This window comes from Procambarus clarkii, chromosome 27 (genome assembly GCF_040958095.1).
Source record: "Procambarus clarkii isolate CNS0578487 chromosome 27, FALCON_Pclarkii_2.0, whole genome shotgun sequence".
Lineage (NCBI taxonomy): Eukaryota > Metazoa > Arthropoda > Malacostraca > Decapoda > Cambaridae > Procambarus > Procambarus clarkii.
Window position 1 is genome coordinate 15,138,147 of NC_091176.1, and position 16,872 is coordinate 15,155,018.

At 47.5% G+C, this 16,872-nt stretch overlaps 1 protein-coding gene across 1 annotated transcript in view; it reads right to left on the minus strand.

Moving 5' to 3' along the window:
* The window catches only part of LOC138369159 (uncharacterized), a 74,359-nt gene that overhangs the window by 40,183 nt on the left and 17,304 nt on the right, over nucleotides 1-16,872 (minus strand). The window contains exon 2 of the mRNA XM_069332096.1: nucleotides 7,111-7,542. Coding sequence (XP_069188197.1) covers nucleotides 7,111-7,542 — 432 coding nt within the window. The remainder of the gene's footprint in view (nucleotides 1-7,110; nucleotides 7,543-16,872) is intronic.

Below are 16,872 nucleotides of genomic sequence, written 5' to 3' on the forward strand. Positions count from 1 at the left end.
ACGTAACCTTAAATTTTTATATTTTAAAATTGAGGTGGATTAGTTTTCGCTTTATGCCTAACTTGTCGAGTTATAATACATTTTCTGAACTACTTAAACGTTAAGGATAAGGGGAGGACACAATGCCCCCCCCGCCAAAACCCTCCCTTGCACGAGGGAGAATTCGCGGAATCGACCAATTCGTTAAAAATGCGACGCATTTCTAAAAATAATAACGACGTAATATAAACGTTTTTCTATGCATCGGCCCCGATATAGTAAAGTAAATTTTATTCGGGAAAGTACATTTATAGTTGATTTACAAAAATAATGTTGGATTTATAGATAGAGCTAGTACATACAATACCTATAGCCACTAGTACGCATAGCGTTTCGGGCAAAATATGATATGTTAATATGATATGTGATAGCCATGTTGTTTAGAATAATGTGTTTCTGGTTAGGAGACAACATTTGCATTTTTTTTTTACGGAGTGGCAAATCTAGAGAAGCGGCTGGAGTGTAACACCTTGCCGAGCAGATGCCTGTTAAGAAAGCTTTGACGGAGCTGCCCGGCTGCTGCTTCCTTGCACTTACACTGGTGGCTCTGTCCAAGTGTCAACAGGCCGCACTGCAGCAGCCTGTACAATACACGAAAACAGATGTACACAGACATCTAATGAGAGACTCAACAACTGGCTTAGTACACTTAGTACACAACTGGATTATTATTTGTTCTGTTGCTTAACTGGCTTAGCTCCAGATATACAGAATTAGCAGCACTACCACATTTTACTAATACACTGAAAGATACTGGAGGAATTATATTCAGTGATTCAGTCAGATCTTCATACACTTGAGAGCCCAACGTGCAAAATATATAGTGGGAATGTTGCATCATCCATTATAAACAGCATAATTAATCCACAGACCAAAAGTTTCCAAATTTCATTCAATAAGAATAAATTTTCTCGGGGGACAGGCAGCCTGTGTATATATGAACGTTAGGGTTATATCGATGTTCTCTTAAGGTCGAACTATTAAACTTCTCCAGGATGCAGCCTCCACAACAATCTAACTCCTGGGTACCTATTTACTATTAGGTGGACAGGGGCATTAGGTGAGGGGAAACGCGCCCAACTACTTCCGTTCCGCCCGAGATTCAAACCCGGAATTCTCGATTGTGATGCGAGAACGAACCCGACTGTACTACCGGGACCCTCGTATCCAGGGCAGGTGGCGGTAGATAATGAATTCCCCCAATGGTGATCATTCCAACTGTACTCACCTAGTTGTGCTTGAGGGGATTTGACCTTTGACTCTTTGGTCCCGCCTCCCAACTGTTAATCAACTGGTGAACAGATTCCCGAGGAATCGGTGTGAACTATGTGAGCTGGGACACACACTCCATCACTATATATCTGATCGCCCCGTTATTAACGACTTCAGACCAAATGGTACGAGCTGCTTTGAGCTCTGTAACTACTTGAAGCACTCACGAATATTGGAAGGTATCCTTGTGATTTATCCAGAGTCTGATAGTACAGGCTAGTAGACCAAGGACTTGCATCTCATGATTTCTGATTACATGTTTGATCATACTGTGAGATGGAGGTAACTGTGTATAATCTTTCATACAGAATAGGACAGCATCACATTGCTGTGTATACCTAAGCTTGTTAATACAAAAATACAAAAATTAGACGAATTCATAACTCTTGATCTGTACTCTGTAAACCTTCATATAGAATAAGGTTTATTTTATAACGCAACACAATCTGCTTTCACAATTCTGCTATCAGAACAATAACAAACTCTGCTTTCAGACAACACTCAGCCCCTTTGTGTAAATCCCTAAACATGCTAAACATAACCTCACTCCACACATTAGCTTGTGCCATCTACATTTACAAAACCCTGTTCTTAAATGCCAACCATGTTCTGAAACTCTCCCTGGACAGATGTAATAGGACCCATAATCACCACACCAGAAATAAATATATCTTTGATATCCCAGAGTCAAACTTAATCTGTGTAAACACTCTATGCAAATAATGGGACCTAGTCTATGGAACTCACTCTCTAATGAATTGAAAAGCTGTCCAACTTTTGCCTTATTCAAAAACAAAAACAAAGTACCTAATTTCATCTTCATAGTTTCCTACTCTGTGCTTGAAACTTTCACTGTATCTACTGCTACCCAATCCTCAATATTTATGTACCTAAGCCATACACCTTTATCAGTGTGATCATTGCTGTCATCTTATATGTGCTATCAATATGCTTTATTGTGCCTATTAATCTTTGTCAAATTATCAATCAAGCTGTCAATGCTATCAATCAAAGCTGTCAATGTGCTTTAATATACCTAATAATCTCTCACAATTTTTTCTTACAATGTACCTGCTAACATTTGATAAATTTTGCTAGAATTTACCTACTTAATATTATCTCATAGATTAAGGACCTGCCCGAAACGCTGCGGGTACTAGTGGCTTTACAAGATTGTAAACACAATGCTATGTATCCTCACAAACCCAATGTATCTTCTTGATTATATATAAATAAATTAGATTAAAAAAATAGATAAAAAAAAAATAATGATATATACACCTGAGCTTAATATTAATAATAATAATAATAATAATAATAATAATAATAATAATAATAATAATAATAATAAATCCTTTCCACGGCTGAGGGCATCTCACAGTCATCTTACTGCGATTTACTGAAGATTTAGAACCTCAGCAATAATGAACGAGGACAGTGTATTTAATATTTAATATAAAAATAAATACAAAAAACAGCGAAATTAAAAGGTAAACGGATGTTTACTTGTTAATATCGCTATAAGTTTTTAACTGGCAAAGAAATTCTCATTGAATGCACCTGCATACAATATATATGTTAAAGAAGGTTCCCAAGTTCGATTCCCGTGCAGGACGTAGACGTTTGGGCATGTTTTCCTGCACCTGATGTATCCTTTCATCTGGTGGAAAGTAGGTACCCGGAGTCACGCAACTGTTAGGGGTTGTATCTAAGGGTCAAGGTCAGTTATTGATCAGGGGTGGGGGGGGGGGATCTCGACAAGCTGTCTATACTCGAGTTTAAAAAACCATTACTAGAAAACTAAACTTTATATTAGTTAGTGTTATAATAAATTCGTTTTCTATAATCAGAAGTAAAAGAAAATATTATATGAATGGGTAACTATTGTCTCTTGCATTTTCAACATTTTGGTTTAGTCTTAGACTATTTAAAAATAAACTTTATGCAATAAAATACTGACAATTATAAGACAGGATTGCTCCACCGGCAAGAACAAAGCTGTCCATATGATCACCGACCCATTTACTGGCCGTTGGCTGGTGAATTGGATAAACCCAACAATTTTCACGTCTCCCACAACAATTGTAAATTTTACGGCCTCCCTTTATTAGAGAAGTGATGTATAAATAAAAGTTACAGACCACTGACAGAATTTATTAAAAAGGGGAAACGATACTGGTAATTTGACATTTCTCAAGCATTGTTGATGTTTTAAGACTGGTGATAATTACACTTTAGTTATAAAGAAATATATGCTTACACCAGAATATTTCTTGACTTCGAGATATATACAAGAGTTGTTACATTCTTGTACAGCCACTAGTACGCGTAGCGTATCGGGTGGGTCCCTGGAATACGATCCCCTGCCGTGAAGAATCTTTTTTACTACCAGGTACCCATTTTACTGGTGAGTTAAACAGAGGCTACAGTTAAGGACTATTATATAGAGGATGGAATTAATGTGATGAGTTTATTCCAATGGTTTACAACCCTATGGGTGAAAAGGCATCTCCTGATTTCTGTCATACATTGTGATTTGTTGAGCTTTAAATCATTCCTCCTTGTTTGTGTTACATAAATGAATATCTAGGCAATAGAATATTTGGACACATTCAAAGAATGGGCCAACACGTTGCTACAAGAGTTGAACTCTAGCAAAGACAAAGTAATAAAGTCGAATGCTGGCAACAGGTTGTTGTTGTTGTTGTTGTTGTTGAGTTAGGGGCGACGACGATCGTGGGATCGGATGCGCCCCGGCGTACCCGTGAAGGGTGAATCGCAAAGCCAGGAAAGGCGAAATGCCAAGCCAAAACGCGAAACGAGTGACGCCAAGGACTAGAAACTAATATGCCACATGGCAAAGCAACGCACAAAGGGAGGGGCAGAAGCACATAACATAACAGGGCAAACAAACAGCCAGAGGGGCACACAGCATGTCATAGAGCAAATACACAGGAAATCAGAGCACATACTTGCCCGGGAACCTGGCCCGCGGGAACCGTACATTGAACGCCTCCCAGAACACCCATTGCAAAGGGTCCCGTCCACCCACCGGGGACGCCATAACATACGGAACTGGGGCAACAAACACCTGCAAACTGGGGACCCAGATGGTAGTACTCGTGAGGCGAGAAGTCGCTACTCGCCCCCACAGGAGGGAACTTGCCCCCCACGAAAGCACTCCGGTCCGTCAGACAGCAGTAACTCGGCCATCTTCGACCAGTGACCCGGTGGCATCACAGACGCCGGCAACACGTCCCCCAGGGCCCCAACGCGCACCCACACCACAGGGGTACCCGCGGCCCCGGGCACACCACCAGACGACAGCAGGGAACCCGGACGGCGCGCATCCTTCCGTAACGTCACCACCAGGCCACGCCCAGCACCAGAGTCCACACCATCCCTGGCAGCGGAAGCCACCACCCCCCACTGTGGAGAGTCCCCCGGCGGAGAAACAATCGAAGGCACGTCCGAGACACAGGCACCAGCACCAGCAGGCACATGGACCTCTGCCACCACGAACCGCGGAGACATCGACGCATCCGTATCCACACTGTCAACATCCGAAGCCCCGCAGTCACTGAAGTCACCAACGTCGGCCCAGGCAGAAGACGAACGCCGGGAACGTTTGGGCACCGGCCGGATATCGTCCGAGCCGGTAAGTGATCCAGAAACACGGGTACCACGAGTCGGATGAACCGACGCCAGAACGGCAGCAGCCTCTACCACAGGGGGAACCGGGCCACACACAGCAGGAGGCTCCGCAGCCACCCCAGCACCCAACACATCCGGGACCCGAGTCACGGACACAGGGCCAGGCGCAGCATCAGAAGACGAGGGAGAAGACAGCGGCGTCACACAGGGAGCTCCAGGAAGGCCCATGGGAGCAGCTGGAACAGCGACAGGATCAGGCAGACCAACCGACGGTACCGCAATACCCGGAGGAGGGACGGCAACAACCGGAGGAACGTCAGGCGCCGCCGGGGAAGCTGCAACAGCAAACGGGACGCGCATCATCACCGGAGACCGCCTCCAGTGGGAGCGGCGGGAAATCCTCGTCTCTGAACAAGTTGACAGGAGCAGCTGGGGCCGCAGAGCACCCGGCAGCCTGATGCCCCAACAGGCCACACCGGAAACAGGTACGAGGCTGCCGGGCATAATACACCCGGATGTAGTATCCCATAAGCCGGACAGAAGAAGGTATATCCGACCGCAGGCGCATCCCCAACGTGTGAATGTTCGTTCGCCTCCCAGCATAGCGCCCCGAGGAGAGCGTGTTCACCCGTACGCTGACAACAGTACCAAACCCCCCGAAGTAACATCGGAGGAGGTCATCAGGGAATTCCAGGGGCGCACCATGGATACTGACATAAGTCATGGCACCACTGCGGTCCGAAATCGCCACAGAGCCGGCATCGTCTGGCAACGGCAACGTACGCCCCCCGTACCAACGGAGGAAGTCCCGGTACTCCTCCTCCCCCACGAACTTAATAACAACCCGATGGGCCGTAACTAGCTCCACACCGTAGATAGCTTCCACCGGAATACGAAGCATGTCACACATCACCATCTCGATGGTCGTATAACCAGCCTTACAAGTGAACTCCAGGCCCACGGAGTTCACACGCTGAACAGGAGGAAGATGGCCCCCCATGGCAGAACCGCCACGTCAACGCAGCCAGGCAGGCAACAAAACTGGTAGGGCAGAGACGCCCACACCACCTGGCGACCAAAACAGCAAACAACTCCAACAGCCACGGAGGGTCGGTAAACGTCCTCACTCCACGGCTGCTAGCAGTCGACCCCCTCTTGGAGAAACTTTCTGTCAGGGAACAGGCTGCCGAACCTTTCAGAATTTTGGACGTTCGCAAACATTTGAACGTAATTTAGGAACTTAAAATCAGGGCTCTTTCAATGTAATATACACAACCATCATTAGAAGACTATTGTAATATCCAGCACCGGCCTGAAATGTTTATCTCGTGCGGAATAAAACCAAAATTTAATAAATACAAAGATTTCCAACAAGAGTAGTGTCGGAGTAAAGAGGGCTGAACTATGAGGACGGGTTAAGGGAACAAGGTCTCACAACCCTGAAGGAAAGACCTACCAGGATACTGAGGTGAATTGACAAGATGGAAAAGGGCGGCCTCTTATTTTAAGAGAAATTGCGACGAGATTACGTAAATAGAAGCTGGAAACGAAAATGAGTCTTAAGAAATACAAGGAAGTTCTCGTACCACAGGGAGGGGGGGGGGTCCACACATGGAACCCATTGAAAGAAGTTGTAGAAGCCACCTCCATCCACACCTTTTAAAGCCAGACTCGACAAACAATTCGAGCTTTAGAAGTTAAATCATACTAAACAGCTAGACCTCAATTCCACATAATCACCCACTAACTCCCGGGTGAAATTCAACTACTAGATAAACAAAGGCATCAGGTGAAAGAAAACGTGTCCAAGATTTGGTGTCCTGTCTGGGGATTCATCCCGGTAACTCGAGTGCGAGTCGAAGACGCATACCACTGTGTCATAGGATCCATATCACACAATGTTATACTACATAGATTACTACGTACCTTACACACAGAAATCACAATTGCGTGATGCATCAAATGAACAAATCCACAAGGGCCGTGACGAGGATTCGACTATGTCGTAGCTCAGTCGATAAAGGCAGCGTCTGGGATGCTCTCGGACGCAGGTTCGATTCCTCGTAACGGCCCTTGTGGATTTGTACTACGTACCTACTGAGTGCCACGTGCCTGAGTGCAACAGGCCCACTGGATGCCACGTACCTGCCGAATGCCACGGACCCACTGGATGCCACGTGCCTGCCGAGTGCCACGGGACCACTGGATGTCACGTACCTGCTGAGTGCCACGGGACCACTGGATGCTACGTACCTGCTGAGTGCCACGGGACCACTGGATGCCACGTACCTGCCGAATGCCACGGACCCACTGGATGCCACGTGCCTGCCGAGTGCCACGGGACCACTGGATGTCACGTACCTGCTGAGTGCCACGGGACCACTGGATGCTACGTACCTGCTGAGTGCCACGGGACCACTGGATGCCACGTACCTGCCGAATGCCACGGACCCACTGGATGCCACGTGCCTGCCGAGTGCCACGGGACCACTGGATGTCACGTACCTGCTGAGTGCCACGGGACCACTGGATGCTACGTACCTGCTGAGTGCCACGAGACCACTGGATGCCACGTGCCTGCCGAGTGCCACGGACTCACTGGATGCCACGTACCTACTGAGTGCCACGGGTCCGCCTGAGCACCACAAGGCAGGTCCCAAGGTCCCGGTGCCAAACATAATGAGATTTAGTTTCCTCTCTCAAGGCTGCGTGTGTCGTCGAGTATATTTGCATTCAATTTACTTGGCACCCTACCACACCCAGGGGACACACCCTGGCACCCTACCACACCCAGGGACCCTACCACACCCAGGGACACACCCTGGCACCCTACCACACCCAGGGACACACCCTGGCACCCTTCCACACCCAGGGGACACACCCTGGCACCCTTCCACACCCAGGGGACACACCCTGGCACCCTACCACACCCAGGGGACACACCCTGGCACCCTACTAATGTGTGTCCCTACCACCAATTTTGCTCCCCACATTCTATCGCCACCATGGAGGGCTTTCACAGTTCCCATTATATCTTTCCGTGATCTAGGTTCCCAAGACAAATAGTTTAGCTCTCATTATCTTTGATGATTTTGCTGCTCTCTGCAGTTCATCTGTTCGTGCCTTGTTGTTGTCATCATATACCTATTAGTGACTTCTGTTGCTGGGGGGATTGTTAATGCCCAGGACCAGTATGTTCTCTCATCTGATGTCAGAGTTACACTGATGGATCCTGTGGAATTTGTTTTTTTTTTTATTTCGATATTCCAGTTCCTCAAACTTCCACAATCACTTTACTAGGAGTGCCACTCCCCTTCCATGTTGTTGCTTCCTGTCATTCCTTATTACTTGTTATCCCCCCTTGGAAACCTTGAATCGATATCATCTCTCATTGTAGTTTCCATTATGGCAATTATTTAAGGATTTCACTAACCTTTTATTGTAATTAATTTGCTTGTTAATCCATCAGCATTGGTGTACAATACCTTGAGAGTAATCTTTAACATTTATAGAATGCACAGAACTGTTTTGTCCATTTGTTTCTATTGTATGGGGGAGGGAGAGAGGGAGAGAGAGAGAGAGAGAGAGAGAGAGAGAAAGCGCGCGTTTGATTGAGATGCATCTTTGACTTTAGATTCAACCTTGGATCTAGCCTCTTCTCTCCTTTTTGCTAATGCTGTCAGGTTGGACCTGTAGGATGCATTCCCGTGTAACCTTCAGGCTAAATCCCAAAACTCACCCGTTTAACTTCATGTAACTTACAGCAAATATAGCGAGTGAGGACACTGAACAAAGTTCATAAATTGTTTACTTTTTATTATAAGTTTGTTTCTAGAAATAGAGGAAAAACAATCTTGGGTTGGAGGTGAGGAGAGGTAGTGCGGGGGAGGGGGGAATGCAGGGGGGAGGATAAATTATGCAATGTTGTATAATATCACTGAAAGTCGAAAACAAGGCCGTAAGTATTGCTCAGGTGTGTGTGTGTGTGTGTGTGTGTTTACTAGTTGTGTTTTTGCGGGGGTTGAGCTTTGCTCTTTCGGCCCGCCTCTCAACTGTCAATCAACTGTTTACTAACTACTATTTTTTTTTTTTTTTTTTTTTTTTTTTTTTTTTTTTTTTTACACACCACACACACACACACCCCAGGAAGCAGCCCGTGACAGCTGACTAACTCCCAGGTACCTATTTACTGCTAGGTAACAGGGGCACTTAGGGTGAAAGAAACTTTGCCCATTTGTTTCTGCCTCGTGCGGGAATCGAACCCGCGCCACAGAATTACGAGTCCTGCGCGCTATCCACCAGGCTACGAGGCCCCTGGCTACTACGTGTGTGTGTGTGTGTGTGTGTGTACTCACCTAATTGTACTCACCTAATTGTGCTTGCGGGGGTTGAGCTCTGGCTCTTTGGTCCCGCCTCTCAACCGTCAATCAACTGGTGTACAGATTCCTGAGCCTATTGGGCTCTATCATATCTACATTTGAAACTGTGTATGGAGTCAGCCTCCACCACATCACTTCCTAATGCATTCCATTTACTAACTACTCTGACACTGAAAAAGTTCTTTCTAACGTCTCTGTGGCTCATTTGGGTACTCAGCTTCCACCTGTGTCCCCTTGTTCGCGTCCCACCAGTGTTGAATAGTTCATCCTTGTTTACCCGGTGTGTGTGTGTGTGTGTGTGTGTGTGTGTGTGTGTGTGTGTGTGTGTGTGTGTGTGTGTGTGTGTGTGTGTGTGTGTGTGTGTGTACTCGCCTATTTGTACTCACCTATTTGTGCTTGCGGGGGTTGAGCTTTGGCTCTTTGGTCCCGCCTCTCAACTGTCAACAACTGGTGTACAGATTCCTGAGCCTACTGGGCTCTATCATATCTACATTTAAAACTGTGTACGTGTGTGTGTGTGTGTGTGTGTGTGTGTACTCACCTATTTGTGTCTGCAGGATCGAGCATTGACTCTTGGATTCCGCCTTTCGAGTATCGGTTGTTTACAGCAATGACTATGGTCCTATTTCCCTATCATACCTGGTTTTAAAATTATGAATAGTATTTGCTTCCACAACCTGTTCCTTAAATGCATGCTATTTTCCCACTACTCTCACGCTACAAGAAAACTTCCTAACATCCCTGTGACTCATCTGAGTTTCCAGCTTCCACTCATGTCCCCTCGTTCTGTTATTATTCCGTGTGAACATTTCGTATATGTCCACTCTGTCAATCACCCTGAGTATTTTATACGTTCCTATCATGTCCCCCTCTTTCCCTTCTTTCTAGTGTCGTAAGGCACAGCTCCTTCAGTTGCTCCTCATACCCCATCCCTCGTAGCTCTGGGACGAGTCTCGTTGCAAACCTCTGAACCTTTTCCAGTTTCCTTATAGCTTCTTCAGATGGGGACTCCATGATGAGGCGGCATACTCTAAGACTGGGCTCACGTAGGCAGTGTAAAGCGCCCTAAATGCCTCCTTACTTAGGTTTCTGAATGATGTTCTAACTTTTGCCAGTGCCAGGGGACCACTGGCATTCATGGGTGTGGTAGGGTCCCTGGGTGTGGTAGGGTCCCTGGGTGTGGTAGGGTCCCTGGGTGTGGTAGGGTCCCTGGGTGTGGTAGGGTACGCTGCTATCGTTATCCTATTTATATGTGCTTCAGGAGATAGATTAGGTGTTACGTCCACGCCCAGGTCTCTTTCTCGCGTCGTCACAGGTAGGCTGTTCCCCTTCATTGTGTACTGTCCCTGTCCGTGTGTGTGTGTGTGTGTGTGTGTGTGTGTGTGTGTGTGTGTGTGTGTGTGTGTGTGTGTGTGTGTAATTGTACATAGTTATATACGGACAGGTGCTCGAGGACGCCTGGCCTGAGGATAGGTGTATTTGCAACCTGTCCTCAGGCCAGGCTCGTTAAAGCAGCGTTTCGTCCCCCATGTCGCATTCATTTTTACATATTGCGCATTAAAAATATGTTTGTTCTCGTAAATAAGTTAAAATCATATAATAAAGTTCGGTGCATTGTTAGGCGTAGATTGGTTTAGGTTCTGTTGGCGATTGCTCATCCGAACTTCCAATCTCCATGTGTGGCCGCTCTCTGTGTTTCCATCCACTGTATACAGCTTCCAGCTACTTTAGGTTGCACGTGTTGCAGCCTAAAGTACTACTATACTAATAATAATATCCAAGCAACAGGTAACAAACAGCAAAATATCAGAGATAAAAAACAAAAAATAATAGGTAGACTAACAGGTCCCAGAAACAGCCTGGCGAGCACTGGTTATCGTGACAACCAAGATCAACTTAAATAAAAAAAAAAATATAAAACGAGGGCAGACAAACACACTCCATCAGAAGCCTCACTAGTCCGTTACCCCACTCTCTAAATCCTATCAGCCCATATAGGGATATTGTAAAACTCTCAGCCTATACGAGTTGCAGCTGCTCACAATAAGAAAAACAAGACGTCAGTAGAAAACTATTGGAAAGGCACCTTAATATAACTAACTAGAAATACGCAGTTTGACTAAATAGGTAAAGCAGCACCTCAGATCTCCTGCCACAGCCTCATGATGGTCCAAGAATCTCGACTGTGGACTGGATACTGTAAGTGCATTTGAAAGGATCTGGCATAAAGGAATTAAGCGACTAAGCTGATGAATTTGATGGGAATCGTCTGCACCTCAATGCAACTACTTAAGAACTGAAACGTCTTCGTTAACGTGATCAAACCGTCCTCCTGCGTTAGCAGAGGCGTGTGAACGAGCTTCCCTGTGGAGGAACACGTTGAACTGAACAGGGTGAGAATAGCTTGAGCTACTTCATTCCTTTGAGTGCATTTATACCTACATAAGCATTTAAATTTAAATTAAATTTCTACTCCGATGAAATCAAGTTAATACCAGCCGCTGACGCCAACACATGATTTCACACGAACTTAAGGAAATAATAGGACGTAAATCATACCAAATAAAGCTTTAAAAGGTAAGGTAATTATCAAAAGAAGGCACCAAACCGGGAAGGCTATGTAGCACCATCAAAGTGAGAAATAATCAGAGGGCACTAAATATCACCAAGAATGCCAATACGAGAACAAAAATGCATAAGGCAAACTATATCAGAAGTATCCGATTCACCTAGAATTTTATCGAGGGACGAGTGACCGCGAGGGACGGTCGGAAAGCAAGACACGTTCGTCCTGGAAGTCAGGACATTCAACAAGGATATGCACAACTGTAAGAGGGACAACGCAATTCGGACAATAAGGAGCAGGGCGGCGCTCCATTAAGTGACCGAGGGTTAAGCGAGTATGGCCAACCCGCAGCCGTGCCAAAGCAGTTTCCCACCGTCGGTTACATTGGTAGGAGGAAGGCCACGGGGACACACTACGTTTGAGAGTACGCAGCTTGTTACCAACCACAGAGGAGCAACAACCCTGCCAATGGGCAAGGATGGAGGAATGAATAATAGGATAAATGTCGGAATAAGGAATACCTTTACGGGAGATGGGACAAGAACGGATAGCTTCCTTAGCGCCAGCATCCGCACGCTCATTGAAAGAAACACCAATATGGCTGGGAACCCAGCAAAACTACTGATTTAAATTTACTAGAAATAAGAAACAGCCAATGTTGAATCTCGATGACCACCGGATGGACAGATTAAAGGACTCTTAGAGCCATGAGGGCACTACGAGAGTCAACTACAACCACAAAGGAGGAATGAGAAAGCAAGAGACGAAGAGCATAGAGAATAGCATAAAGTTCCGCCGTAAAGACGCTAGCCTCCGAAGGGAGGCGACACATATAAGTACGGTCAGGAAAAACAACAGAATAGCCCACACCGTCCGCAGACTTAGACCCATCGGTGAAGATGGAAATAGAGTGAGTGTGCGAAGAAAAGTGCTCAAGGAAGAGGCATTTCAGAATTGTAGGAGGGGTAAAGGCTTTAGGAATTTAGTCAAGGACGTACAAAACTTGGGAAGGGGGACTCTCCACGGAGGTAAGGAAGGAACAACATGAGGAGAAACATTAGAAATATGAACAGAAAGAGAATCCTGTAAGCGAGATAACCGGACAGAAAGTGGGAGACGATGAAGAGGAACAGGAACCACAGGAGGAGGAAAGTCAGGAGGAACCACAGGAGGAAAAGACAATGCACGACAGAGGCGAAAGGAAGGCTGTTGGAAGGACCGCGCAAGATAGCGAAGACAGTAGCGATCATGGCGGTCCTCAAAAGAGAGAAAGCCAGTGTCAATATACAGAGGGCGGGAGTCGAACGAAAGGCACCAGAGCTGAGACGCAACCCAGTATGGTGCAAAGCATCAAGACGGCGAAGAGTAGGAGGATAAGCAGAAGAGTATGCAGGGCAACCATAATCGAGTTTAGACAGGACAAGAGAGGAGTGCAGATAGAGGAGCGTGCGCCTATCCGCTCCCCAAGAAGTATGGGACAAAACCTTAAGGAGGTTAAGGGCCTTAGAGCATTCAACTCGGAGGTAAGAGATATGGGCTGACCAAGACAAACGAGTGTCAAAGACTAACCCCAAAAGCTTCGCGGAATCTCTGTACACAATGGGATGACCATAAAGCGACAAAGAGGGGCGAAGAACGACATGCTTCCGAGTAAAAGTCATAGCACAAGTCTTAGACGCAGAGAACTTGAAGCCATGATCGGTGGCCCAAGACGACACGGCATCAATCGCAAGTTGAGGCCGCCGTTGAAGGAGAGGTGAATCATCACCCCGACAGCAAAGAGTAAGCCCATCAACAGAGAGCAGAGAAGACGCCAGAAGGAAGAGAGGAAAGAAGACCGTTGAGGGCAACTAGAAAAAGAGTAGTGCTCAGAATACTACCCTGGGGTACACCCTCATACTGCTGAAAAGGGGCAGAGAGAGCAGTACCAAGCTGCACACGAAAGGAACGACGAGAGAGGAAGCTCTGGAGGAAGAGAGGGAGGTTCCCACGAAGGCCAAAAGAATGAAGTTGAGACAGAATATAATACCGCCAGGTAGTGTCATAAGCCTTTTCCAGGTAAAAAAGGACGGCAACAACGGAGGTCTTCGCAGCAAAAGCAGTACGAATATAGACCTCCAAGTTCACCAGGACATCTGTTGTGCTGCGGCACTTGCGAAAACCAAATTGAGATGGGGAGAGGTGGTGATAGTGTTCTAAGAACCAGATCAAACTAATGTTAACCATACGTTCAAAGAGCTTGCAGACACAACTCGTGAGGGCAATAGGGCGGAAGTCCTTGGGGGATGACCCGAGAGACCCTGGTTTCCGAACAGGGAGGACAACAGCATCGAGCCAGTCTTCAGGGACTGACGACGACTCCCAGACCCGATTGTACAGACTCAGTAAATACCGAGACGTGCACGGAGGGAGATGGTTAAGCATATCATAATGAATGCCATCAGAGCCCGCTGCAGTAGAACCACAAAGGGCTAGGGCAGATTGAAGTTCAGAGAGAGAGAGAAAAGGGATCATTATAGGGAAGGTGAAGATAAGTACAGAAATTTAAAGGACGAGATTCAAGGAGAGGCTTACGAAGGAAGGAAGGATTGGGGGAGATGAGAACCAGAACTAACAGAGGAGAAATGGGAACCTAGTTCGGTCGCAACCTGCAACGGGTCCGCCACAAGAGCACCATGGAGGCGAAGGACCGGTGAGACATCGGGAACGAACTTACCCACAATCTTGCGGATATGCTTCCAGAGCAGTGGAAGAGGAGTTTCGGACGTAACGGTGGAGACATAAGACGCCCAGCAAGCACGTTTAGCCGCATGGATGGTCCTACAGGCCACCGCACTCGCCTTCCGAAACAAGAGAAAAGACTCAACCGTCTGCCGGCGGCGATGTCTCTTCCAGGCTGCACTCTTACAGCGGACAGCCCGAGCACAGTCCAAACTCCACCAGGGAACGCACTTCCGCGTTCCCCGAGAGGAAGAGCGAGGAATAGAGTGGAGGGCAGCGTCAAAGACAGTGTCATGAAAAAGAAGGAGGGCGCGAGGGAGAGGTAAAACGGAGAGGTTGGAAATAGTAGCACAGAGAGTAAAGAGGTGCCAGTCAGCCTCGGCAAACCGCCACCTAGGGAAGGAGAGAGAGGAGGGCGAAAGGAGAAAAAAGTGACAAGGATTGGAAAATGGTCACTGCCATGGAGGTCATCAAGGACTCGCCACCCGAAATCTAAGGAAAGGGATGACGAGCACAGAGAAAGATCGAGACAAGAAAGGGAGCGAGTCCTAGAGTCCAAATGAGTGGGCTCACCAGAATTAAGAAGGGACAGGGAAGAAGAGAGGATGAAAGGTTCAAGGAGGCGACCCCGGGTGTTTGTTAGCACATCACCCCAAAGGGCATGACAATTGAAATCACCCAGCAGGAGCACAGGCTCCGGCAAGGAGTCTAGGAGGTGTTTATGATCGGGAAGAGAAAGTGGGACAGAGGGGGGGAGATAAATGGAACAAACCGTGTACCATCTACGCACAAAGACATGGGCGGCAGAACAGTGGAGAGGCGAGGAAAAAAGTAAGAGGACAAAAGGAACATCGGAACGAATCAAGAGAGCAGAAAAATTATGGACCCCAGCGTCGCTGGGGAAGGGGAGAGAAAAGAATAGCCACGGAAGCGACCAGGACGAGAACCAAGCATCGGCTCCTGGAGACAGACACAAAGGGGTGAAAACTGTGAAATGAGAAGTTGGAGGTCAAGGAAATTGGTGTAAAATTGGTGTACGCTAAAAAAGCACAGAGTCAGGATCAGGGTCAGCGAAGTCAGGGTTAGGGGGCATGGGTAAACTGAGTAAAGAAGGAGGGAAAGAAGCGGGAGGATGGACCAGAGGTAGACGAGCAGGGTCTGGAGGAGAAGGAAGGGAAGGAGGGGGGCAGAAAGAGGGGAGCGCACCTCAGCAAGGGCAGTAACCGAGATGGAACCAGGGGCTAAAGAAACCCCCACAGCAGGAACAGGGGGCACCACCACCGAAGCAGGAGGGGAAGGAACAATAGAATCAGAGATAGGGGGTGAAGAAGACAGCGAAGCTTTCTTACCGACAGGGGAGGAGGAAGGAGAGGAGCCAGGTTTCCGCTTCTGACTCAAAGATACAGGCGTCCCAGCAGCAACGTACTGGGCAACAGACTCCAGTGTCTCGATAGGAGAAGAGCGAGAGCGAACAACACAACCATCAGGAGAGCGATGGACGTCGGCCTGCACAGTCAGGCGGCGTGGGGAGCCAAGAGACGGAGGAGAAGGACGGGAAGGAGGACTAGAAAGAGAGGAAATAGAAGACACAGGAGACATGACAGACTGGGTAGAAAGGAGAGCCCTAGACAGAGAACCAGGAGGGGGACCCTTCGGGACAGAACGGAGGGAAACAGGTGAGGTGGTGGTGGGCGTGTCCGAGTCTAAGGCTCGAAAACGGTTGTGAGACTGAGGAAGGCGGGAAGGACGAGGAGAGGAAGAGCGCACCACGCGAGCATAGGAGACACCAGCGAAAGAGGGGAGACGATGAACTTGGCGCCGAGCCTCAGGAAAAGACAAACAGTCCCGGTGCTTCAAGTTGAGGACAGCCGCCTCAAGTTTGTAACGAATACACGCACGGGAGAAGGTAGGGTGGGCCTCACCGCAATTGAGGCAGCGGGCTTGGGGAGAAGTGCACTCCAACTTAGAGTGACCCTCGCTTTCACACAGGGGACAGAGAGACAGGACTAGAGAATTTGAGGGTACCATGCCCAAACTTCCAGCACTTACTGCAGAGCCGAGGAGATGAAATATACTCCTGAACGGAGTACCTGGCACCAGCAAGAATGACAGAGGATGGAAGGGTCCTACCATCAAAGGTAACCTTCACAACCCGAAGAGGCAGACGGCGATGACCACGAGGGGGACGAGTAAATGTATCCACCTGGAGGACAGAATGACCCTGGGCCTCGAGATATGCTT